Source organism: Macaca nemestrina, chromosome 9, assembly GCF_043159975.1.
Source record: "Macaca nemestrina isolate mMacNem1 chromosome 9, mMacNem.hap1, whole genome shotgun sequence".
Lineage (NCBI taxonomy): Eukaryota > Metazoa > Chordata > Mammalia > Primates > Cercopithecidae > Macaca > Macaca nemestrina.
In genome coordinates, this window is record NC_092133.1 from 37,131,326 (window position 1) to 37,157,101 (window position 25,776).

Sequence of the window (25,776 nt, forward strand, 5' to 3'; positions counted from 1 at the left end):
CTAAAATTTTAAATTCATGTTATCGAGTCTTGCTCATTTAGATTGTGGTTTTTTTATTTGTTTGATTAACAAATCTTTTCCCAAATCACTAGTAAAATGTTCACACGTATTTTCTTTTTAATTTTTAAAATTTGTTTATTTTTATTTTGCATTTTAACTTCTAATCCATCTAAGTTTCATTTTGGAGTTATAAGAATTAGGAAGAATTGGGCTGGGCGCCGTGGCTCAATCTTGTAATCCCAGCACTTTGGGAGGCCGAGGCGGGCGGATCACGAGGTCAGGAGATCGAGACCGTCCTGGCTAACACGGTGAAATCCCGTCTCTACTAAAAATACAAAAAAAAAAAAAAAAAAAAATTAGCCAGGCGTGGTGGCAGGTGCCTGTAGTCCCAGCTACTCTGGAGACTGAAGCAGGAGAATGGCGTGAACCCGGGAGGTGGAGCTTGAAGTGAGCTGAGATTGTGCCACTGCACTCCAGCCTGAGCGACAGAGTAAGACTCCGTCTCAAGAAGAAAAAAAAAAAAAAAGAATTAGGAAGAATCTAAATAATACCCCTCACTTACCCCTCTCCCTCATAGATAATATTTTCCGGCACCATCTGCTGAATTATCTGTCTCATTAGCCATTTCATTTAGTTTGTACTGATTGATCTTTCTCCCTCTCTTTCTTTCTTTCTTTCTTTCTTTCTTTCTTTCTTTCTTTCTTTCTTTCTTTCTTTCTTTCTTTTCTTTCTTTCTTTTTCTTTCTTTCTTTCTCTCTCTCTCTCCTTCCTTCCCTCCTTCCTTCCTTCCTTCCTTCCTTCCTTCCTTCCTTCCTTCCTTCCTTCCTTCCTTCCTTCCTTCCTTCTTTTCCTTCCTTTCCTTCCTTCCCTTCCCTTCCCTTTCTTCCCTTTCTTTTCTTTCTTTTCTCTCTTTCTCTCTCTCTCTCTCTCTCTCTTTCTTTCTCTCTCTCTCTCTCTCTCTCGCTTGCTTGACAGTGTCTCACTCTGTCACCCAGCCTGGAGTGCAGTGGCATGATCTGCAACCTCCACCTCCTGGTCTCAAGCAATCATCCCACCTCAGCCTCCCGAGTAGCTGGGACTGCAGGCACATGCCACCATGCCTGGCTAATATTTTTGAATAGACTTTATATTTTAGAGCAGTTTTAGGTTCACCGCAAAATTAAGTGGAAAGCATGCAAAGTTCCATGTCCGCTCTGCTGCCCCTACGTACACACAGCCTCCTCCCACCCCCATTAACATCCAGCACCAGAGTGGCACATTTGTTACCACTGATGAACCTACAGATTGATGCATCATTATCTCTCACCCAAAGGCTGTAGCTTATATTAGGATTCACCTAGTGTTGTATATTTTATTGGTTTGGACAAACGTCTAATAACATGCACCCACCAGTATAGTATCGTACAGAGTAGTTTCACTGCCCTCAAAAGCCTCTGTGCTCTGCCTATTCATTATTTCTTTCCTCCTAACCACTGGCAACCACCGATCCATAGTTTTCCCTTTTCCAAAATGTCATATAGTTGGAATCATACAGTGTGTTTTCAGATTGACTTCTTTTTTTTTTTTTTTTTTTTTTTAAGACAGAGTCTCGCTGTGTCACCCAGGCTGGAGTGCAGTGGCCCGATCTCGGCTCACTGCAAGCTCCGCCTCCCGGGTTTACGCCATTCTCCTGCCTCAGCCTCCGAGTAGCTGGGACTACAGGCGCCCGCCACCACGCCCGGCTAGTTTTTTGTATTTTTAGTAGAGACGGGGTTTCACCATGTTAGCCAGGATGGTCTCGATCTCCTGACTTCGTGATCCACCCGCCTCGGCCTCCCAAAGTACTGGGATTACAGGCTTGAGCCACCGCGCCCGGCCTCTTTTTTTTTTTTTTTAAAGACGGAATTTTGCTCGTTTCCCAGGCTGAAGTACAGTGGTGCAATTTGGCTCACTGCAATCTTCACCTCTCAGGTTCATGTGATTCTCCTGCCTCAGCCTCCTGAGAGGCTAATTTTTGTATTAGCTTCATGGCCAGCTAATTTTTGTATTTTTAGTAGAAACAAGGTTTCGCCACGTTGGCCAGGCTGGTCTTGAACTCCTGTCCTCAGGTGATCTGCCTACCTTGGCCTCCCAAAGTGCTGGGATTTACAGGGATGAGCCACCATGCCTGGCTCAGATTGACTTCTTTCACTTAGTAATATGCATTCAGGTTTTCTCCATGGCATTTCAGGGCTTGCCAGCTCATTTCTTTTTGGTGCTGAATAGTACTATATTGTCTGGGTGTACCACACTTTGTCCATTCACCTACTGAAGGACATCTTGGTCACTTCCAAGTTTTGGCTGTTATGAACAAAGCTGCTATAAACATTTGTGTGCAGATTTTTGTGTGACTGTAAGTTTTCAGTTCTTTTTGGTAAATACTGAGGAGCACGATTGCTGGATTGTTTAGTAAGCTTGTGTTTAGTTTTGTAAGTCTGTCTTCCAAAGTGGCTGTACTATTTTGCATTCCTACCAGCAAAGGAGAAGAACCTCGGCAAAGGATGCAAGTTCTTGTTGCTCCACTTCCTTCCCAGCATTTGGTGGTGTCAGTGTTCTCGATTCTGGCCATTCTCATAGATGTGTAGTGCTATTTCATTGCTGTTTCAATTTGCATTTCCCTGATGACGTCTGATGTGGACCATCTTTTCAAGATACACAGATGGCTTCTTTGCCATCCATGTGTCTTATTTGGTGAAGTGTCTGTTCAGGTCTTTTGCCCTTTTTAAAAATCAGGCTTTTTGTTTTCTGCTTGTTGAGTTTTAAGAGTTCTTTGTATATTTTGGGTACAAGTCTTTTATTAGATATGTCTTTTGCAAATATTTTCTCCCAGATGACGGCTAATCTCTGCATTCTCTTGACAATGTCTTAGAACAGATCTGTACTGGTTTTTAATGCTTTTTTAAATCCCATATTAAGTGTTTATGGGAATGAAGCCTTAATTCTGGACTATCTCTTGTATTTAATTGCTCTGTCCATTCTGTTTTTAAATAGCTTTGATATAAAACAGGACAATCCTTTATTATGTTTTAAAACTTTACTAGAAGACATAATACCTATATAAATGGAGGTTTCCAGGGTAGGAAAAAATTAGTATTATAAAGAAGAACATTGTCCCAAATAAGATTTTAAATTCAATTGAAAGAAGGTTGTGTGGCTTTTACTCTAAATATTATTTTAAAACTGAGGAGAGTTTTTTCATGGTTATTACTTTTTTTCATGGTTATTGATTTAGTCAGGTTTTTTACTTCTTTAAAGACAATTTTGATACTTTATATTTTTCTATTAAAATTGCATTAAGATTTTCTTTTCTTTTTTTTTTTTTTTGTATAGACAGGGTTTTACGATGTTGCCCAGGCTGGTCTCGAACTCCTGGACTTAAGTGATCCTCCCACCTCAGCCTCCCAAAGTGCTGGGATTACAGGCATGAGCTACCACACCTGGCTGCATTGAGATTTTCTTTTTTTTTTTTTTTTTTTTTTTTTTTTTTTTGAGACGGAGTCTCGCTGTGTCTCCCAGGCTGGAGTGCAGTGGTGTGATCTCGGCTCACTGCAAGCTCCGCCTCCCGGGTTCATGCCATTCTCCCGCCTCAGCCTCCCGAGTAGCTGAGACTACAGGCGCCCGCCACCACGCCCGGCTAGTTTTTTGTATTTTTAGTAGAGACGGGGTTTCACCATGTTAGCCAGGATAGTCTCGATCTCCTGACCTCGTGATCCACCCGCCTCGGCCTCCCAAAGTGCTGGGATTACAGGCTTGAGCCACCGCGCCCGGCCTGCATTGAGATTTTCTAAGCACAGAGTTCTCACTTTAATATGAATTCTTACCATAGACTTTTCACTTCAATGTGTTTCTTAAAATTTCTTAAAATATGTGTAGTTACCATTCCTTTCTCATTTGACTAATTTATATTTTCTCCATTCTTTTCTAAGTTATATTTACTAGAGCTTTGACTCTTTGGCCAGAAGACTAGTGGGCCAGTAATTTGGGAGAAATAAAGGATTTTTCTTCATTGAACCAATGGTAGACTGCACTGTGGGTCCATCCCAAAGAGGTTATACCTGTGTGATATATTAGAATAGGTAATTGGAAAGAGGTTGAGCCATTCCAGCCACTGTGGCCACTCAGGATAGTATCTAAACAATTCTAGAGCGAGAAATAGTTCCAAGGAGCTTCTTTCTGTTTTAAGTAACTGACTGAATGTTTCAAGTCCTTGGGATTATTTTCTCATCCCAGAAGAGCCTCAGCAATACTTTTTAAAATGGCATGTCCAGGAATCTAATAATAATTAACTGACACTTCATAAAATCCTTAAGAAGACGACTATGAATTGTCCCTGATCTTTTTGGCTTTTTCCATTACAAGCTCCTGTGCTGGGTGAGGGCTCCTTGGGTGGCACGTATAACTCTGTCCAGGGTGATGGGCCCTGGCTGTTTTAGAAGTGATCAGTCAAGGAGAGATGGGTGTGAGGAAGGGCATATCCAGCAGAGAAAATGGCAGCCTACTGTGTTAGCTTTTGCAGGGAGTGAGGGGAGAGCCAGAAGGATTAGAAAGGAGAGTTGGAGGAGACTGATGGTTCTGATGCCCAGCTAAAAACCATATCGCCTTGCTTAGAACACTCTGGGTCCTTTGCTCTACGTCTTAACACTGGATTCTCCCTGACGTACAGACAAAGACAAAGACCTGGCAGCATTCAAAGAGGCCTTCTCGAGTAGCATGTCTTGGGAAAAATCATGGAGGGGGAATAGTGGCAAGAGTACACGCCTCTTTGCCCGTTGCTCCCTAGGGCTGCCCATAGACATTCAGCACTCGGGCGCCAGGCTCTGGGACGGGACCTCCACTCTAGGCTACTGAGATTTTAAGCTGCATGGCTAGGGAAGAAGTCCCGGCCCCTCCACTGGCCTGAGCAGGCCAGGCGTCAGTGCCTTATAGTTACAGCAATAGGATACAGTGGTACTGTGGCCCTGTAGCCCTGCCCCCACCTCGGCCTTATGGTTGTGGAAGCACAGCCTCTTCCTAGCATGACCTGGGGTCTAGGGTGAAAGCCTGTGGTTACAGCTTTCTAGGGTGCCTATCAGCAGCTGATTCGTAACCCTAGCATTCTACCAGGACAGTTGCCAAAAACTCTGCAGAGGCCAATTTTCTTCCAGGAAACCAGGCTGCAGGAATCAGCCAAAGTAACCCTTGCCTCTCACCTCCTCTGTCCTTTTAGATGATGGACTCTCTGAAGGCAGGGTTAGAGTATGATTCATCCTCGGGTTCCCTCAAGTACCTAACACATTTGGCTGGTTGTATCAGTGGTTAAGGAATGAATAAGAGCAAGCCCAAAAAATAAACTGGTGAAACTTCTCTCAACCATTCTTTTTTTTTTTTTTTTTTTTAAACGGAGTTTCGCTCTTGTTACCCAGGCTGGAGTGCAGTGGTGCAATCTGGGCTCACTGCACCCTCCACCTCCCAGGTTCAAGCGATTCTCCTGCCTCAGTCTCCCAAGTAGCTGGGATTACAGGCATGCGCCACCACACCTGGCTAATTTTGTATTTTTAGTAGAGACGGGGTTTCACCATGTTGACCAGGCTGGTCTCGAACTCCTGACCTCAGGTGATCCACCTACCTTGACCTCCCAAAGTGCTGGGATTACAGGCATGAGCCACTGCGCCCAGCCCTCTCAACCATTCTTAACCATTTTGGGATTCTGTCCCTCTTTGGCGACCTGATGAATGCTTTGATCTATCTCCAGAAAAGTGCAGGCAAATACATACACATGTGCATGCATGTGCACACACACACAATCTTGCACATAGCCTCACAGGTAGGTCTATCAAAGAACAGATTCTGGTTAAGAGCCCCTACCTTAGAGCTCTGGCAGGTTCTCAGCAGCGTCTTATTCTGTGCCAATACCCCACACATTTTCTCACTCCTGCTCACCAGCCCTGACTCTGTGCATGCTCTAATCTTTCCATAGTACAGGTGTTGCCTGTGGAGCCTGGTTAGATTTGTCTAAAGTTTGTTGAAGATGATTGCTTTTCACTTTTGCTTCCAGAGGGGATACATTGGCTAGCCATAACCTGGAGACATAGTGGCTTTCTGGACAGTGCAGGTTTTACTTGATGTTCCAAGAATGACCTTTAAGTGGGCAGTCTGTACTTGAACCCACCTAAGGGGAAATGGCCTTCCTTCTTTCCTCACTCCTCTTCATCCCTGCAGGAAGTCTGCAGGTAAAGCTACCAGAAACCCATTGGTTAAGACTAAACCTGCGGCGTCATACTTTCTGGCTTTCCCCTCCACCATTGTCATCCTTCTTACTGTCATCCTGCCCTGTGGCCTGCATGCTGGTTGGCTTTTCTTCATTAGGTCCCCTTTCATGATTTCCTGAGTCGGTCCCTTCTGCTTGTATTGGTTTGACATTCAGAGCCGTTTCCTATTTTGCAATATTTGGGGCTCTCATGGGGTGGAACGTGTCCACCAGTTCTCCTTCCTGCCGTTCCCATTCAGCGGTGTCCTCTATTCTGTAGATTCTGGCTGTGACTCAGTCACTGACACGGAGCCTGAGGACGAGAAGGTTGTTTCCTACTCGAAGCAGCAGAGCCTGCCGACGGTGACTTCGCCTGGGAACCTGATGGTGGTGCAGCCGGACCGCATTCGCTGTGGGGTAGGCACTGCTGGGGGCCTGGTAGCTGGATGTCAGCACTTGGGCTTTTCAAATGCATGCATTTACTGCAGTAAAGAGAGTGGGCTTTCCTGTTGCACCTCGGTATAATTGCAACCTTCCTTTGGGATTTCTTTTGGGTACCCTGTTACCTGGGCCCTGGAGACACCCAGTTCCCCTGAGTAAGAGAGAGACTAGCCCAGGGAGATGTGTGTCATCAGTCTAAGACTTCTGTTCTATGAATCAGTAATAACATAGAGCACCTAGGAGACGGTCTGACAGGAGCATTCCAGATACTAACGCTAACCCTAGTGTTAGAGACCTGTGTCTGTTCCTGGTAGCCTGGTGCTGGGAGGAAGGAAATGCTTGTTGGACATCTGACAGCTTGCTTCTCCAACGCTGGCCACTGCCATGGCCCAAGGAAGTGCCTTGAAGCTTGATGGCTAAAACCCATTGGCCAATATTGCTTTTTAAAAGGATCAGATCAATGCCATACATCATATGACTAGCATTTTCAGGGGTGGGGCATACATTACAGATGACTTGAGTATGAGGGTTCAACTGATGAGCCACTGCCATTTGAATCCTACCCTAGTACTGATGGTTTTTCATTATTTTTCCTTTCCTAATTAAAAACGTGTGGCATTTATGATAGTTCAGAGCAGCAGAATGCTTCCTTTATGGATACAAGCTCTTTGCTAAGCTGGCTTTGTGGGCTCCTTGAGGCGAGAGGGCGTGGGAGCCTTGGCAGTGGGCAGCACTGGCTTCCTCACCCTTGTGGGTGGTTTTGTGCAGGCTGAGGCCATGAGGCATTGGGCAAGCACTTCCTACATGGGGTTGCCAACTGTTTCTTTGGGCCAGATTTAACTGATAGACATTGTATTCGTCTGTTTTCATGCTGCTGATAAAGACATACCTGAGACTGGGCAATTTACAAAAGAAAGAGGTTTAACTGGACTTCTGTGCCTCATGGCTGGGGAGGCCTCACAATCATAGCAGAAGGCGAGGAAGAGCAAAGGCATGTCTTACATGGATGGCAGCAGGCAAAGAGAGAGATAACTTGTGCAGGGGAACACCTCTTCATAAAACCATCAGAGCTCGTGTATCTCATTCACTATCATGAGAACAGCACAGGAAAGACCCACCCCCATAATTCAATCACCTCCCACCAGGTTCCTCTCACGTGGGAACTGTGGGAGTTACAATTCAAGATGAGATTTGGGTGGGGACACAGCCAAACCATATCAGACATGTTTGGTTTGGACTGCACAGTGTTTATTTATTTATTTTTTGAGACAGAGTCTCTCTCTGTCATTCAGGCTGGAGTGCAGTGGTGAGATCTCAGCTCACTGCAACCTCTGCTTCCCAGATTCAAGTAATTTTTGTGCCTCAGCCTCCCAGGTAGCTGGGATTACAGGCACACACTACCATGCCCAGCTAATTTTTTTTTTTTTTTGTATTTTTAGTAGAGAGAGGTTTCACCATGTTGGCCTGGTTGGCCTCAAACTCCTGGCCTCAAGTGATCCATTCACCTCAGCCCCGCAAAATGCAGGGATTACAGACATGTGTCAACATGCCTGGCCTAGATTACATAGTATTTTAAAAGTTAGGCATTGGCTGGGTGCAGTGGCTCGCACCTGTAATCCCAAGACTTTGGGAGGCTGAAGCGGGTGGATCCCTTTAGCTCAGGAGTTTGAGACCAACCTGGGCAACATGGTGAGACTCCCATCTTTATTTTTATATTTTATTTTTAAAAATTATTTTTTAAAGTTAGGCATAAAAATCTGTGTTTTCAGCTTCCTTTGAATCAGAACCTGGTCATATTAGGCCTGAGACGACTGGCGGGGGCTGAGCAACCCTGTACATGGGCCGTGCATGCCCCAGTTGGCGGGTCCCCACAATCCCTGTTCTTTATACTCAGCCTGTCTTATTCCTTACCTTACTGGCCATGCCTTTGTGGACATTTCCATTTGAAATCTTCCCATGCCACTTCCTGCCTTCCCCATGCCCCTCTGGTCAGGCTGTTGGGTGCCCATGGGTAAAGGTGGGTTGGAACCAAAGCATTATCTCCTTCACTTTCCTCCATGATTTTTCCAGGCTTTCGTTCCTTCTCCTGTCTTGACTGCCTGCTATCCCAGGATTCTTGTTGCTAATTTCAGGCTTCTGGATCCTGGGGAGAGGGGAAGGGGCAGGCCGGGGTTGGGTCCTGACTGTCAGTAGGAGAGACACACATTCTCATTGGCTCCTCATGCTCCCTGGCAGAAGGTGTAGGTGGGACATGGCTGGGCCTGCAGCAGGAGGGATGACCACCACAGTACATGTGTGTGCAGCCTCAGCAGCCCCAGGAGCCAGGATCACCCCCACATCACCTGTCATAAAGTCCAAGCTTGCCACACCCTCTCATGACCCTTGTCATGAAGGGCTAATCTGAAGACTTTATAGCATAGTCTTAGGAGGAACACTTGGGGATTTGCTATGGCCAGGAATCTCTCCTTTCCCTGTGTTTTTTGGAGAGTCTGCCCTCACCAGTTCAGACTGAAAGGCTCATTCCCCCACGTAACCAGCACAGCAGAGTCACTCCATTTGGCAGGCTTGGTATGAGATCTTAAAGCAAGCTAAAAGAGCAATTCGAGGTGCTCGATGGTTTGGAAAAATTAATCCCCTGAGAAGTTCTTTTTGCCCAATGGTAAAATCCAGGACTGCATGAAGAGCAGAACCCAGGGGGGCTTCTCTCAGGCTGCAAGGTGCATAGCGTCTTGTTGTGATGCAGACTCTGCCTCAGTGGGGCCAGGAGGGGCCTGAGATTTTGCATTTCTAACAAGCTTCCAAGGGATGCCAACGCTGCTGCTCCCTTGGCTCCACCTTGAGTAGCAAGACTGGTCTAGAGCAGGGCTTCTCAAGCTATCTGTGGCAAAGAATTTCTAAAAAGATGTCCAATTCTGAAATGGACCAATGATTTCATTAAAAACAATGCAACAGAAATGCTATCCAAAATGAAATAAAAAGACATATAAATGGCCAGGCACAGTGGCTCACACCTGTAATCCCGGCATTTTGGGAGGCCAAGGCAGACAGATCACCTGAGGTCAGGAGTTCGAGACCAGCCTGGTCAACATGGCGAAACCCTATCTCTACTAAACATACAAAAAGTAGCTGGGCGTAGTGGCAGGTGCTTGTAGTCTCAGCTACTAGGGAGGCCGAGGCATGAGAATCGCTTGAACCTGGGAAGATGGAGGTTGCAGTGAGCCGAGGTCGCACCACTGCACTGCAGCCTGGGTGACAGAGTGAAGCTCTGTCTCAAAAAAAAAGCCTATAAAGTGTCAGCCTTAAGTTTTTTGTTTTGTTTTGTTTTTTATGTCTTTTTTTGAGACAGAGCCTTGCTCTGTTGCCCAAGCTGGAGTGCAGTGGCACGATCTTGACTCACTGCAACCTCTGCCTCCCGGGTTCAAGTGATTCTCCTGTCTGAGCCTCCTGAGTAGCTAGGACTACAGGGACCCACCAGAACTCCTGGCTAATTTTTGTATTTTTAGTAGAGGCGGGGTTTCACCATGTTAGCCAGGCTGATCTCAAACTCCTTACCTCGTGATCCGCCCACCTCGGCCTCCTAAAGCGTTGAGATTACAGGCGTGAGCCACCATGCCCGGCCAAGTTTTACTATTATTATTATTGTTATTGTTATTATTATTATCAGCTTCAACAGACATAAAATGACTCCATCCAATTGCTATAAATATGTACTCTTGGTTTTTGTGACTTGTCTCGTTAGGACTGGTAGCAAACAGTTCACTGCCCAGCACTGGACCACTGAGTCCACCCTCTCCCCAAGGACCCTCACTAGGTAGAGCTGGGGCAAGAGAGCTGGGGAGACCCTCGGGCCCAACACCCTATGGGGATCTGAGAGGAGAGGGGACAATGACTGGCCTCCCATTTCAGGCAGAAACCACTGTCTACGTTATTGTGAGATGTAAGTTGGATGACAGGGTGGTGACGGAAGCAGAGTTTTCTCCTGAGGATTCTCCCTCTGTAAGGATGGAAGCCAAGCTGGAGAATGAGTACACCGTTTCCGTGAAAGCTCCCAGTAAGTAGTCCCCTGTGAATGTGATGCCATAGGGCTTCATTGCTTATTTGCTATGCTGTCACCAATGCCAGGTATTATCATTTTAAATATGTTTGCTACTTAGATATTTTGGTTTTTGTTGTTTGTGTTTTGTTTTTTGTTTTTTTTGAGATGGAGTCTCGCTCTGTCACCCAGGCTGGAGTGCAGTGGCGCCATCTCGGCTCACTGCAGGCTCCGCCTCCCGGGTTCACGCCATTCTCCTGCCTCAGCCTCCTGAGTAGCTGGGACCACAGGCACCCGCCACCATACCCGGCTAATTTTTTGTATTTTTAATAGAGCCAGGGTTTCACCATGTTAGCCAGGATGGTCTCAATCTCCTATCCTAGTGATCTGCCCGCTTCAGCCTCCCAAAGTGCTGGATTAGAGGCGTGAGCCACTGCGCCTGGCTACTTTGATATTTTTTAAAGAGTGGTCCATTGTTTTCCTATGCATTTCTTTGATTACTAGTGTGGGTGAATATTTTTCCATGGTCTCTATTGTCGCATTTCCTCTTTGGTAAATCTCTGTGGTTGGTGTTATTTTTAATTTTCTCTTTCCCCCTCAAAACCCCTTCCTGTGGTGTAGCATCCCGCCCAAGGGAGAGCGCGTAGTCATGACAGCAGCTCATGACTTGCAGTGAGCTAATTCAGCGGCCCCAGTGTGGCAGAAACACAGTTTCACCTCCCATGATTTTTTCCCTCCTTCTGTGACCACTGGCCTTTGTGTAAAGTGCCTTAAACCCGAATTTTCTTCCTATGCATTGAGGCACTGGGCCTACAGTAGTGAGTAAAAAGATGAAAATTTTTGAAAATTAAGTTGCAAACCCAATGAGGATAAATTGCTGTGGCCCAGAGCCCTGCCATGTGCTGGTTTACTCACCTGCTACCTCCACCCTTTCCCTCACTCCCGCCCCGGCTCACCTCCAAGATCTTTCTTCCAGCCCCCAATTAGTGTCCTCACTGCTTAGATGGAGTGTGTATATCCACAGCCACTTTTTCCCGGATGCTTGTTTTTCCTGAGAATTTTGATAGCGTCTTTTCTTCTGTTCAGACCTTTCATCTGGGAACGTTTCTCTGAAGATATATTCTGGGGACTTAGTGGTGTGTGAAACTGTTATCAGCTATTATACTGACATGGAAGAAATTGGGAATTTATTGTCCAATGCCGCAAATCCTGTAGAATTCATGTGTCAGGTAAGGATATTGCAAGCCTGAGCTTTCTGGGCATGTAATTTCTGCTCATGGCTTATCAGTCTTGAATCTGTGGGATGGAAGAGAGCTGGATTTCAGATCTGACCATCTTCACTTTTGTATTCAGGCCTTTAAAATTGTGCCCTACAACACAGAGACCCTTGATAAACTGCTAACCGAATCCCTGAAGAACAATATCCCTGCAAGCGGACTGCACCTCTTTGGAATCAACCAGCTGGAAGAAGAAGATATGATGACAAGTAAGTCGACAGTCAAACCTCAGGAAACCAACGTGGGCTGATTCCAGCCTGCTGGTTTTAGCATCCCATCAACATATGCCTTTACCTTCTGCTATAACTCTTCTGGGTCCCTTCTCTATAACCTATCCTGTGGTAAGGACTCATTCTTGACTGGGTAGCCTCATTCTTCTAAATTGCAAATCTGAATACTTTACCCCCTTCTCAAAACACATGTGGTGGCTTACGGAGGAGTAGGAATTGAGTCATTTTAAATCGGTTTGGCGTAAGCTAATGGAGCTTGTAATGATTATTCCTCATGGGGATAGTGTGAGGAACAGATAAGCTAAGTACTGTCAGGGGAGGTTCCCATTTGCCTTCTAGATAAAATCCAAACTGCTTAACCTGTAAACAAGCGCTCATCTCTCTCCACACTCCCTCTTGTCTTTTCTATGCTTTGATCTGCAGGAGGTATGAGCTTTTTTCACCTGTCTTTTGCCACTTAGACTCATGGAAAGACAGTCCTTCCTCCCTGCCTTGGTTGCTGTTTACCTGGCTAACTTCTCTTACTTCCCTGTAGCAGCTTAGGTAGCACTTCCCCTAGAAGGCCTTCTCCAGACCTCCAATAGGTTCCATTCACCTGCTTTGGCACCCCCCGACCACCAGCACGTTGTTTGCCATTGACCTAGCACTCCTCAGCTGTGTCTGTCTTCTTTGCTAGGTTGTCTGCTCAGTGAGAGCTAGAACTGTTCCTGGGCAGCTGGCTCTTTGTAGGCTCTAAACAAGTACTTGTTTAATGGGGGAGGAGCAGCCTCTTGTGCACGTGTGACATGCTGGGAGCTGGGAGAGTCACACCCCTTGCACAGGGATGGTGCTTGGTGTGACCGGATGCCTATTGTAGTGTTTCGGTGGACACTACCATTCCTTCATGCTATGGTTGCACTACACAAATGGGACCCAAGTCTCTGGTTACCTTCTGCCTATGGTCCATCCTTCTACAGTCTAAGAGAACCATAAGGATGAGGTTACATGACCTTCAAGGCCTTCTCCTGGGGGATTCTCTTTCGTATTGCCTCTCCCCATCTTCCTACTATGGAATGTTCTTGCAGCACTTTTGTAGATGTGACTATTCTCTATTAAGCTTGGGGCTTAGGAGGAAGTATTTCATAACCTGACAATCTGGGATCCTGGGAATACTTTCAGACCCTTCATTCCAAGGATCATATTTGAAGTAGAAGGCTAGGTTTGTCATGTTAAAAAATATACATTTGTATATAAATATATATCTATAAAGTTGTTGGGCTTAAAAATAAACGTTTATGAAAAAAAGAGATTTGTCCCCAGCTCTGCAAACACAAACATGTCCATTTTCTTAGTTGAGTTTAACTTGCTATATTCAGATGTCAGTGGGTGGAGGGGTCCGTGGGGACCCAGCACCTCTCTGGAGTACTTTGCTTTCCACCAATTAGGGAGTGAACTGATGTTCTGGCGGGGCTTGTGTGCATTAAGACCAATGTTCAAAATCTCTCCTAAATAAGAACCCTGCTGAATACTATCTTAAACGAATCCTCCCAGGTCCTTTTGAGATAGTCTGGAAGTATTTTCTGGTTGAGAACTAAAGGCTGCGGAAAGTCTAAGGAACATACCCAGGATTACTTGGTGTACTTATCATGAAATTAGGAATAAGGGCTAAGAGGATGAACCTCTTTCTTTTAATCAGCACAAAACAACAGCTTTAAAAAATACATGCTCTGAACTTTGCAGAGAAGTTCAAAACATGATTCCTATTGTACTTTGTGGCTGCTAGCTAAGCCTTTAAAAAAACCCAGCACATTTTGCATTGGTACTTTTTGTCAGGATTTTCCAGTCCTGTTAGAGAAGATGGTAGGGTATTCATTATTAGATTTGCTAATTAAAATGTTATGGCCGGGTGTGGTGGCTCGTGCCTGTAATCCCAGCACGTTGGGAGGCTGAAGCAGGTGGATCACTTGAGGTCAGGAGTATGAGACCAGCCTGGACAACGTGGTGAAACTCCATCTCTACTCAAAATACAAAAATTAACTGGGTGTGATGCACATCTGTAATCCCAGCTACTTGAGAGGCTGAAGTGAGAGAATCACTTGAACTTGGGAGGCAGAGGTTGCAGTGAGCCAAGATCATGCCACTGCACTCCAGTCTGGGTGACAGAGCGAGACTCCATCTCAAAAAAAAAAAAAAGTATTTCCTCTGCATCTGAGGACATGATCTTCAGTGGTGTCCTGAAGGAAGCTGTTACGTGTTAGGTCAGAAAATCAATAAGTAATGGCTGAGTGCCTACTGTTGCCATGCTAGTCTTGGCAGCTTCATCTCCATGAACAAGGGCACCCTGTGCTTTTATTTTTATCTGTCAATTAAGTTTTCCTTGATAATTTTCAGATCAGAGGGATGAAGAGCTGCCCACCCTGTTGCATTTTGCTGCGAAGTATGGACTGAAGAACCTCACTGCCTTGTTGCTCACCTGCCCAGGAGCCCTGCAGGCATACAGCGTGGCCAACAAGCATGGCCACTACCCCAACACCATCGCCGAGAAACATGGCTTCAGGGACCTGCGGCAGTTCATCGACGAGTATGTGGTAAGGTCAAGGCAGGAGGGGCCCAGGATTGGAAATGCACGCTGTGATAGGATGGCTGCCCTTTCACCCAAAATACGAATAGATTTTATCTCTAGCATGTCCTCATGTGCCTCTTCTGGCTGTGGGTAGTATGTGTGGGCTTAAGAAATGAGGTCTAGAGTCACATGGACCTGGGTCCAAATTCCTGTACCAACCCTTGTTAGCCTTGTGATGTTGGGTAAGTCATGTATCCTCTCTCAGTTTCCTAATATGCAGAAGGAAGATAATCATAGTTCGAGTCATAGAGTTCTTTTGAAGGTAAAATGGAATCATTTCTATTAAGCACTGAGGTTCACCCTCAAAGAATTTACAGAAACCTTTATAGAGTGAATCGGCTGAAAGTAGAGGCTGATACCTCCCCCCACCTCCCCACCTGCCTCCAGGGCACCTTGGTGGGATGCTCCCAGCTGCCTCGCCCACCTTCAGGGCCCGGTGAACTGTGTTGGGCTTGGTTTCTTCTTTAGCAGAGACCACAATAAAGCTATGCACCTGGAAGGCATCAGGGCAGCAACTCTGAGGCCCACCTCCTGCTGACAGCCTCGCTTTCTCTTTCTAACCCCCTGCCTGGATCCCATCTTAAGACAGGCAGGCACACCCAGTTTATCTGATCATCTGGTTTGGGGCCCTCAGCTCTGAGGGCTGACTTCTGGGTCATTCTTTGAGGCTGATCGCATTCTTTGAGGCTGATCGCACCGCATGTCTACCTCTTATTCCATGCCCCAGTATGGCCTCTGATGCCTGGGAAGCAGCTGCTCTTCCTGATCCCAGTCCTTTGTGGTTTTCCTCCTTCTTCACAGACTCCCAGAGGGTACCTGAGAATAGCTCAGCCTCTGGCATGGGGCTGTGACCTCACAGGGAGCAATAAACACAGCCCAGTCTTGCTGTCGACCTCCAGACAGGAGGGAGCCTGACATCTCCCCAGAAACTTAACTCTCTGCTCTGTGTTGGAAAATCTACAAGACAGTGATTCACGGAGGCACACAGAGGGGACTTCCCAGTGTTTACAGGTGTATAAGTATTTTGAATAAAATGGTGTGAGTCCTTTTTTTGGGCATCACTGACACAAATAAGGCTAAAAGGTGCTCTCAGTCTGGGTGTATTTACTCAGTTTTTTCTTAAAGTCACAAATGTACCAAATGTAGCATTTCATTTCCATGCCAATAGTTTTTATTAATAACCTACTGTGTTCATATTAGTAACTAGTATTTATTGAATGTATTTGATTTGAAAATGTATTATCTCATTTAATCCCCACCACAATCCTTTGAAGTTGACAGTATTGAGAGCCAATACTTTACAAAAGAGGAAAACGGCTTAGAAAGGCAAAGTCATTGTGCTTAGGGCCACAAACTATTCAGGGCAGAGATAGGATTTGCACCTAGTTTGATACTAAAGCCAGGGCTTGTTATCCTGTTGTATTTAACTGGCATGTTGAAAGATGCACTTTCGGCCGGGCGCGGTGGCTCAAGCCTGTAATCCTTGCACTTTGGGAGGCCGAGACGGGCGGATCACGAGGTCAGGAGATCGAGACCATCCTGGCTAACCCGGTGAAACCCCGTCTCTACTAAAAAATACAAAAAACTAGCCGGGCGAGGTGGCGGGCGCCTGTAGTCCCAGCTACTCGGGAGGCTGAGGCAGGAGAATGGCGTAAACTCGGGAGGCGGAGCTTTCAGTGAGCTGAGATCCAGCCACTGCACTCCAGCCTGGGCGACAGAGCGAGACTCTGTCTCAAAAAAAAAAAAAAAAAAAAGAAAGATGCACTTGCAGTTGGTGCTGAAGTTAATCTAGGTCATAGTGTCTTTGCTTTCTTCCTATGGTCACCTTCAACCAATGTAGCTTCAGCATTCTGATCAAAAGACTGTCCCTTTGTGTTGCTTATGGCCTCTTAGAACTGTCCCATTTCCTTTTGTCACCACATCAAAACCAAAGGCCAGATCTTGAATCTCCAACATTTCACAGCTGTCATCTGGCTTATTGGGTCTCGTGAGGAAACTCACGAAGTGTCAATCAAATATTAGTTATCTTAGAGTAGTGGTGGTGAAAATGAGGATTTTTGTGGGTTGATGCTGAAATAAAGATTGTGAAACACCAAAGTTTCTTACCAGGAAAAGTTGTGCAGAGGTTTCAGGGAAGTCACCTCTCTGGCTTCACAATCACATGGAAGCAGGATGGCAGTGGGAGGTGGGGGAGAACCTTTCTGATGTCAGGACACTTTCTCCAAGATCATCTCTGCTTTTGGGCACACAGGATATAAAATTGAGGCCCGAACCCCTGGAAATGGTCAGGGTTCCTGACAGTTTGGAGGAGCCTGCGAAAGGAACAGGGGCTAGTGTGCCAAGCTGCGGAGTGAGCTCTGATTGCACACAGTGCGAGAACACCTTAGCTGCATTCCTGTTCAGCTCATTTGAATTTCTGCGTGGCTAGTCAGGAAAGGTCACACCTTCTTGTGTCATTTTTTCCCTTTGGAGGAACCACTAGGGTGTAGAAGAAAGATCAAAGATCAGATTGCAAGCCCTTGAGTAAGATACTAGATTTTTGTGAGCTTTGTTTTTCTGGTCTGTAAACTAGGGAATATTATACCTTTCTCTAGCAGTAGTGGAATGGATTACAGGAGATAGGGTATAGACAAATACCTAGCATCGCACCTGACATTTAAAAGGTGCTCATGGGAAAGTTTTTTTAAAAATTATTATTATTTTTTAGACAGAGTCTTGCTCTGTTGCCCAGGCTGGAGTGCAGTGGTGCGATCTTGGCTCACTGCAACCTCCCCCTCCTGGATTCAAGCAATTCTCATGCCTTGGCCTCCTGAGTAGCTGGGATTCCAAGCGTGCTCTACCATGCCCGGCTAATTTTTGTATTTTTAGTAGAGATGAGGTTTTGCCATTTTGGCCAGGCTGGTCTTGAACTCCTGACCTCAGGTGATCCACTCACCTTGGCCTCCCAAAGTCCTGGGATTACAGGTGTGAGCCACCACACCTGGCCATGGGAAAGTAATTTTTAATTTGTATCCTCTGGTCAGTGGACATTTAGTGAGTATCTCCTGAGTGCCTAACTCTATGCTTAGTGTTGTAGGAAGATACGAAGATTAAAACAAAAACATAAAAGAAACTAAAAAGAGGTGGGAAGCCTGGCTTCAAGGAGCATTCAGTCAGGCGGGAAAATACAAATACACACAACCAATTGCAATCCTGACTCATGGGAACCTTTACTTTGCTGGCCACAAGTGCCTTTGGGGGCCAAGTTCCACCCAGAAAGCCAGGCGGCCTCAGTGCGCCGTGGGTCTCGTCTTCTCTTTCAGGAAACGGTGGACATGCTCAAGAGTCACATTAAAGAGGAACTGATGCAAGGGGAGGAGGCTGACGCTGTGTACGAGTCCATGGCCCACCTTTCCACAGACCTGCTCATGAAATGCTCGCTCAACCCCGGCTGTGACGAGGATCTCTATGAGTCCATGGCTGCCTTCGTCCCAGCTGCCACTGAAGACCTCTGTAAGTAGCACGACCCAGTTCTGCTTCCACCTTTCTGCTGAGAAACAGCTTTTCTCATTCCAGTTGACGACAGCGTGGGGCAGTCCCTACTTCACCCCAGAGAGATGAAGGTCCTGTTTTACACAAAGCTAGGGCTGGAGTCATGGCTGTGACAAGCAGAATTCTTCTCCAAACTTCCTCTGTTGTGACTGCTGGGAGAGTTTAAGCAAATATCTGGAAGTCAGAATTGATGAAGTCATTGCCTCATGATCTGAGAGGCCAAATTGGTGGCTCTCAGCCCTCAGTCTCCATGGGTCCTTTTTATAACAAACATGTTGTAATACCCCCTTTCCTACTCTGACATGAGATTTATATATTATATAACCTACCTACATATAAAATTCTCAGAAATCAAATATACTGCCCTAATTGAAATAGGAAAGAGAAATTAAAGAAGAGGACATGCTCAAACATGCCTGCACCAGAAGTCATGACAAAATAGTCAGATGCAGACACACTCAGAATCACTGTGAACATTACGGCTTCAAACGTTGACTGACACACGTCTGCAGTCTTAGTGGCTCAAATGATGGGAACAATGTTGGCACTGGCATCCGGATTTTCCTAGATGATGAACAACTCTATGATTTCCTTTCCATTTTCATAGAAATTGAATTTCTAACAAATTAAGTGCAAAAATAAGATGTGTTTATATGTGAAACAGTTTAGGTTCTAGGCTCAGAAAATAATAAGCAGATTTTTTGAGGGCGAGGGGTAATTTGATCTTATTGCATTAATATATAGTAAACTTATTTTCAAAATATTCTTCAGGATCATGATTTTTCTTGTAAACTGTTTACAAACTTTGCCCATATTTTATTATCTTGTTTTTTCCAATGCAAAGTAATACATTTTGACAAAAGTGAATGAGCAGTAAAAGTTCCCCTCCAGCACCTAAACTCAAAACAAAATAGGAACGTATAACTGAGTTGAGAGAAGTTATGTGACTTGTGACTCCCAGCCAATATGGCATTAGTAATAATTAGTAATAAAATGATAGGTATATTTGTTTATATTTTTGCTTGTATCTGCTGACATTAAATTTAAAAATATACACATACATGTACAGATACACAGATGTGCAGAAATATACATAAAGGTATAAATATGTATCATAAGTGCTTTTTAAAACTTAAATGTATGTCTAGAGGAATATTTGAAAGTCACGAGGGACATGAAACACCTCTTCAATGGGCAGGGCTGTCCCACACATGGCAGGATGTCTAGGGTCCTTCCCCCTTTTACTAAATGCCATCTCCTTGGTGACCACCCAAAACACCCTCATAGATTTTTCCAAATGCCCCAGGGGGGCAGTGCCACCACCCTTGAGAACCACTGATCTAGGTAACAGTGGATGTGATCTCCACGCACATACTGGAGTTGAAGCAGGAGACCCACACAGCAGGCCCTCTAAGAGGCTTATTCATGTGTTACCATCATTCGCTATCAAATGCTAAGCATGCGGAGGCACCACTGGAGACTTAACCCTCCTTCCCTATGGGTTTCATTAATAGATTCAAGAAAGAGAAGTATCCACCAAGGTATCAACATTATGGATGGGGAAGTTTCTGGAATGGGCTAGATTGAGTATTACAAGCCTTCAGCCTGAAAAGAAGACAGTAGGGCCCTGGGCCCACAGGGAGGCGGGCCTGACTTTCCCATCCGTGAACTCATGGAAGAGCAGGCGCCAACAGGGTGCCTTGGAGAGAAGGCATAGGTTGATCAGAGGGCCAGAGGCAGTCTCTGATGCCAGCAAGCCTTTGACACCGATCCCAGAACCTGCAAGATGTGGTCCAGTGGTTGTTTAGGTGTTTGTCAGTTAGATTGGGTGCTCCTTTAGGGGAAAGAGCAATAAAAGCTCCCTCCAGCACCTAACTGGGAGGCTTGGAAGTGCTGGTGGAAGCTCTTCCCAAATGAGCTGTGCCTTGACATGGATGTGGGGAGAGAAAGCACCATCACTACCATCCACACCCTTGATCTCACTGAAGTCCGAAAGCTACCCACTAGGATGCTTTTCTTACCTGCACTTTACAAATGGGGAAACAGAGGCACAGAGGGACTGAACATTCCCAAAGTGTCACAGCCAATCAGTGATAGAGCCCAGATTTGAATCCAGATTTCTCTGTCATTAGGACCATATTCTGTATACTGTGGCAGAAATTGTTATCCAACACCACGCATTTTAGTCGTGGTTCCTTTTGGAAAAACCATCTAGCCTCTATAGCCTTTCTTCCCCTATCTGCAACTCCAGATATTGGATAACAAAGCAGCCTCTGGCGCCCCCTAGCCTTGCCCATCATCCTATCCATATACCCAATAAGCATTTCTGGAGCATCTAGCACATTTCAGTTACTGATCTCTTCTGGTTGTTGGAGATACAGGCAGGGAAGTGGGTAGGACCAATCCTTTCCATTGTGGAATAGGGACTCCCTCACAAAAGAACACTTGGAGAACCACCAGTACCCACTTGAATCTGGAGACTGCATCATCCTTTCTGCCCTGTGTCTTTGCTATGAAACTACTGGACAGTTAAAGAAAGCCCTACTTTATTGGCAGTTTAGGGTTGACAGAGCCTTACACTTGTCCCCCTGGATATTCTAACACATGCCATGCTCCCACCACAGCACTGGAAACCTTCAGGGAATGCCAAAGGTGTCTCTCCCATTATTCCTGGTCTGCTGGGCCCCTCACAGCAGGATCGGTGAGGTTTACCAGGGCTTCCCAAGGCAGCAGTGTGCTGTGGAGCTAGCCTGGTTTGTAGCCAACTGGCAACTTGTAAAGTCACCCGGGCCAGGGGGCTTCTGGGTGCCGTGGAGCTGGAAGGAGGCCACCAGTGGGGGAGGCAGGCTGTCACATTTGGCTGCTTTTTGCATAGGAAAAGGAAACTCACCGCATTTTTCTTTTTCCTTCCTTCCTTGCTGCCTGCCTTCCTTCTTTTTTTTTTTTTTTTTTTTTTTTGAGACAAGTTCTGGCTCTATTGCTCAGGCTAGAGTGCAGTGGCACAATCCCAGCAATCCCAGCTCCCTGTAACCACTGCCTCCCGGCTCAAGCCGTCCTCCCACCTAAGCCTCCCGAGTTACTGGGACTACAGGCATGAACCACCATGCCCAGTTAATTTTTTGTATTTTTCATATAGATGGGATTTTGTGATGTTGCCCAGGCTGGTCTTGAACTTGTCAGCTCAAGCAATCCGTCTGCCTTGGCTTCCCAAACCAAAGTGTTCCAAGTTATTCCAAGTGCTGCCAGGTGTTCCAAGTTATTACTCTGCTGGGATTACAGGCGTGAGCCACCGTGGCTGGCCCACATTTTTCATTTCCCCGATTATATGAACTCTGAATTTTCTGACTCTAGACATGGTTTGGTTTGTGTTTCTGTCCCTGTGGCTGTCAAGTTTTACCTTGAGAATGATCGCTTACCTCCTGGCTCAGAAGCAGCAGCAACTTGGACTTGGGGAGGAATAATTCATTTTCCTAAGGGTGGCTCAGTAGGTGACAAGGTAGCTTAATTCATAAAGAAGTAGGATAAAGGACAAACTGCTAAATCTAAAATGCGTATTTGCAGCACCCCCCAGCAGAGTAATAACTTGGAACACCTGGCAGCCCTTTCAAAGTCCACGGACTGCCTGTGTCTCCGTGATCTCACCTGACCACCCTAGGGTTTAGTGCATAGGATGATCTCTGTTTCACAGGAAAGAAAACTAAGGCTCCAAGATTTAGTAACTTACCTAAGTCCCATCAAGGGAGGACTGGATCAGGAATCTGTGTCTTCGAATTCCCAGGAGGCAAATCTGTCTGCTGTCCCACTGGAATATAGGGCTCTCCTGGCCTGCCTTTCTAGGGTCTGCATTTGTCAGCCCTGAGATAGACACTTATACAGGGGCTATTTCTAAATGTCTAGATTGCCACATTTATCAGTGCGCCACCATTGACTGTGGTAACCCTAGAGGCTGAAAATAACCATATTAAGGAAATTAGGCTGTGTTCATTCACTCAGTCGCTTACTCATTGATTCGCTCACAGTACAAACATTATAGGGTGGCAGGCTTTAGGCCGGTTTCAGACCACTGCTTTGGAGATCACCTAACTGTTGTTGGGACAAATATTTCTGACTTGAGTTTGGGAAAGGGGTGGTAATGAGGTTGCTTCTCCAAAGAGAATCCAAGGCAACCACCTGAGTTGGAAGGTTATAGGGGAAGCTCCCAGTGTTAACTGAAATGGGGTTGGAGAGAGGTGTTGGGTTCTGACCATGAGATCGTACAATTCTGCTCCAATCTCTCCTTCCCCTGAACTTGCTTGCGTGGGTGTACACACACACACACACACACACACACGCACACACGTCACACTCACAAGTCTTTAGTTTAGATATGCTGCCACCAGGTGGTAACTATGTGTCTTTGTTATCAAACCTTCAACTTTGCTCCCAATTCTCTTGAGAATTTTTTGATCAAGGCCCCACAGATCAGTCGGGCATGGTGGCTCATACCTGTAATCCCAGCATTTTGGGAGGCTGAGGCGGGAGGATTGCTTGAACCCAGGAATTTGAGACCAGCCTGGGCAGCATAGTAAGACCTCGTTTCTGCAAAAAAATTTTTAAAAATTAGCTGGGCATGGTGGCACATGCCTGTGGTCCCAGCTACTCAGGAGGCTCTGGTGGGAGAATTGCTTGAGCCTGGGCATTCAAGGCTGCAGTGAGCCATGACTGCGCCACTGCATTCCAGCCTGCTAACAAAATGGGACCCTGTCTCAAAAAAAAAAAAAAAAAAAAAGACCCCACATATTTAAAGCATCAACTTCCACACCTTATTATGTAAGAGATAAAATGTCTTTATTGAGGACAAGCTTATGCAAACATTAAATAAAACTCCAGGCGAATGTCCGTGGGTGCTTTCACTATCTCCTCATCTTTTTCTGTCTTAGTTCTTTGTCCCCTGCCCTTACCTTAGAGAATGATATGTTAAGTCCTGGTGGTCCCTGGACCTAGGTGATTAATTTTGTGTTGAAAGCTTGCCCAGTGACTGGTCACCTCTCTGAGGCTCTGGGTAGAATGGCCTTGGGAGCCAGTTCTGGGAGGCCCTTGTCCAGTCTGTTTCCAAGGTAATCTGCTTTGTGGGTTGTAGCTTTGCTTCAATACCTGAGAGCCTCATTTTTCTTCCACAAAGCGAAAGGAACGAAAGGAGAAAGGTGTTATCATCTTGCCGTTAGAAACTGCAGACTCACTAATCAATCCCAGAGGACTGTTCTGCTCCATGTTACCCCTGCACTGAACTTTTCTTCTGAACCCCTGATCCCTACCTCATTGTTCTGTAGCTCAAGTGTTTATGTAGTGGAGAGCTGACTTAGCTCTAGCTAACTTGCCAGCTTCCCTTAGCAACCTCCTTGGTAACTGGCATCTTTGTAACAGATCATTTCCTGCAGTGTTTTCTTTACCTGATCTCTCTGATTACAGCCCCTCTCTGCAAGCTGGGTTCTGTCTGAGCTGGGGGCACACTTGGGGACTGTAAAGAACCTCACAGCCCAGCCCTGTAGGTCTGAAACCAACTGAAGGATGATTTGTATGCAAAATGACTACATTACTGGTTTGCTTATGAGACATACTGTCTTTCCTATCTGCATCCTTTTCTCTCAGGAGCCTCCCTCCCTGTGACTGCTGAGGCTCTGTCATCCTCCTGGCATCCCTTTTGGGAGGATTCTGGCGAGTAGAGCCAAGAGATGCCTCAAGACCCGTGGGCCTGGGTGCACAGCATGAATTCTCACCTGCAAGGACAGAATCCACTGGGGAGCAGGGAGATGAGCTCAGTGTACCTCCTGACTTCTTGTTGCTTTTTGCTCCTCCATAAATACACGAACTATGTTGGGGACATAGGGACTTAGTGAAAGCATGCTGGATTGAATGTTTTAAAAAGATAAAATCCCCATCGCCAGCAGCAACCTTGCTCCCCTCTGAACCTGCACAGCTTGCAGGTCACGCTTTCCTTGGGACACTGCACACACATCCCCTGGGGCTCTAGTTATATACAGGCTTCTCTGGTCACCCTCTCCTGGCCTCGATAGGAAGCATGTCTTACAGCTTTGTATCATCCACAATGCCCATCCCAGTGCTGTACACAATAGGTGTTCAACGATTTCTTGAATTTGAGCTACCAGAAAATAAGATGTAATTCTCGACTTTGTGGGTGGAATAGTGTGTCGGTATTCCAGTGCAAAGACCTCACCCGCCTGATAGGTGGTACTGAGACATCTGTTAGGTGTCCCCGAGTGTGGGACATCTCAGGGTGGCAGTAACTCCATTGGTCACTACAAGCTGCCTTTTCTTTCATGTTCCCATGCACTTGATTCTTCCTTCTGCCTAAAATGCCTTTCTCTTTTCTCAGCTTGGGAAATGCCCAGATTCCTTCACAAAGCCCAGATGCCTTCATATTCATGTGTTCGTTTGTTTTTCCTTTATTAGTTTGTTCATTCATCCATTCAACAAATATTTATGAAACCTCTCGTGTTTAAATCATGCTGTGCTAGGTGATGATGAGTCATTAAACAAGCTGGCATGAAACTTGCCTTTCAAAGCTTACATTCTAGTGAGAGAGCTGGATGTTAAACAAAAACACCACATAACTGAATATATAACCACAAACTGTGACAGTGCTATGGAGGAAAAGAACACTGCTTTGAGAATGTAGGTGGGGCTGTGTTCAGGTGGGCTACCACATGGGACTCACTGCACAGCACCACAAATGCATCCCATAGACTCACTCCTGCATGACAGAGGGTCTTTGTGCTTGCCGGGGGTACTGTATTGAGGCATTTGTCTGCATAAGAAAACCACAGAACTTGTTTGCAGCTTCTCCTAAACTATTTATCCTCAGTCCTTTCTTCATTGCCAATGTCAACCATCACTCATTAGCCCTGTAACTTTACACTGCTATTCTCGTGTGTGTGTGTGTGTGTGTGTGTGTGTGTGTGTGTGTCTTAGTCTGTTTTCTGTTGCTATAACAGAACACCATGAACTGGGTAATTTGTAAAGAAAATAAGTTTATTTAGCTCACGATTCTGGAGGCTGGAAAGTCCAAGAGCATGGTTCTGGCATCTTGTGCATCATAACATTGTGGAAAGTATTCACATGGCAAAAGGACAAGAGTAGGAGAGCCAGAGGGGTCTTGCTTTCATAAAAAAGCTACTCCTGTGATAATAAACCCACTCTCACGATAGCAACATTAATCCATTCATGAGGATGGAGGGATTAAGTTTGCAACACATGAAATTTTGGGGCACACATTCAAATCAGCACTCTGCTCCTAGCCTCCAAAATTAATGTCCTTCTCACATACAAAATACATTCATTCGTTTCCAATTGCCCCAAAAGTCTTAACTCGTTCCAGCATCAACTCAGAAGTCCAAAGTATGTAGCCCAAAGGCCTCAGA

At 45.7% G+C, this 25,776-nt stretch overlaps 1 protein-coding gene across 3 annotated transcripts in view; it reads left to right on the forward strand.

The window, feature by feature from the left end:
* LOC105478460 (phosphoinositide-3-kinase adaptor protein 1) overlaps window positions 1–25,776 on the forward strand; it is a 129,983-nt gene that overhangs the window by 57,257 nt on the left and 46,950 nt on the right. For all 3 annotated transcript variants that reach the window (XM_011735797.3, XM_011735798.3, XM_071069374.1), the window contains 6 exons: window positions 6,525–6,661; window positions 10,592–10,736; window positions 11,805–11,947; window positions 12,072–12,204; window positions 14,596–14,792; window positions 18,130–18,319. In XM_011735797.3, coding sequence (XP_011734099.1) covers window positions 6,525–6,661; window positions 10,592–10,736; window positions 11,805–11,947; window positions 12,072–12,204; window positions 14,596–14,792; window positions 18,130–18,319 — 945 coding nt within the window. The remainder of the gene's footprint in view (window positions 1–6,524; window positions 6,662–10,591; window positions 10,737–11,804; window positions 11,948–12,071; window positions 12,205–14,595; window positions 14,793–18,129; window positions 18,320–25,776) is intronic.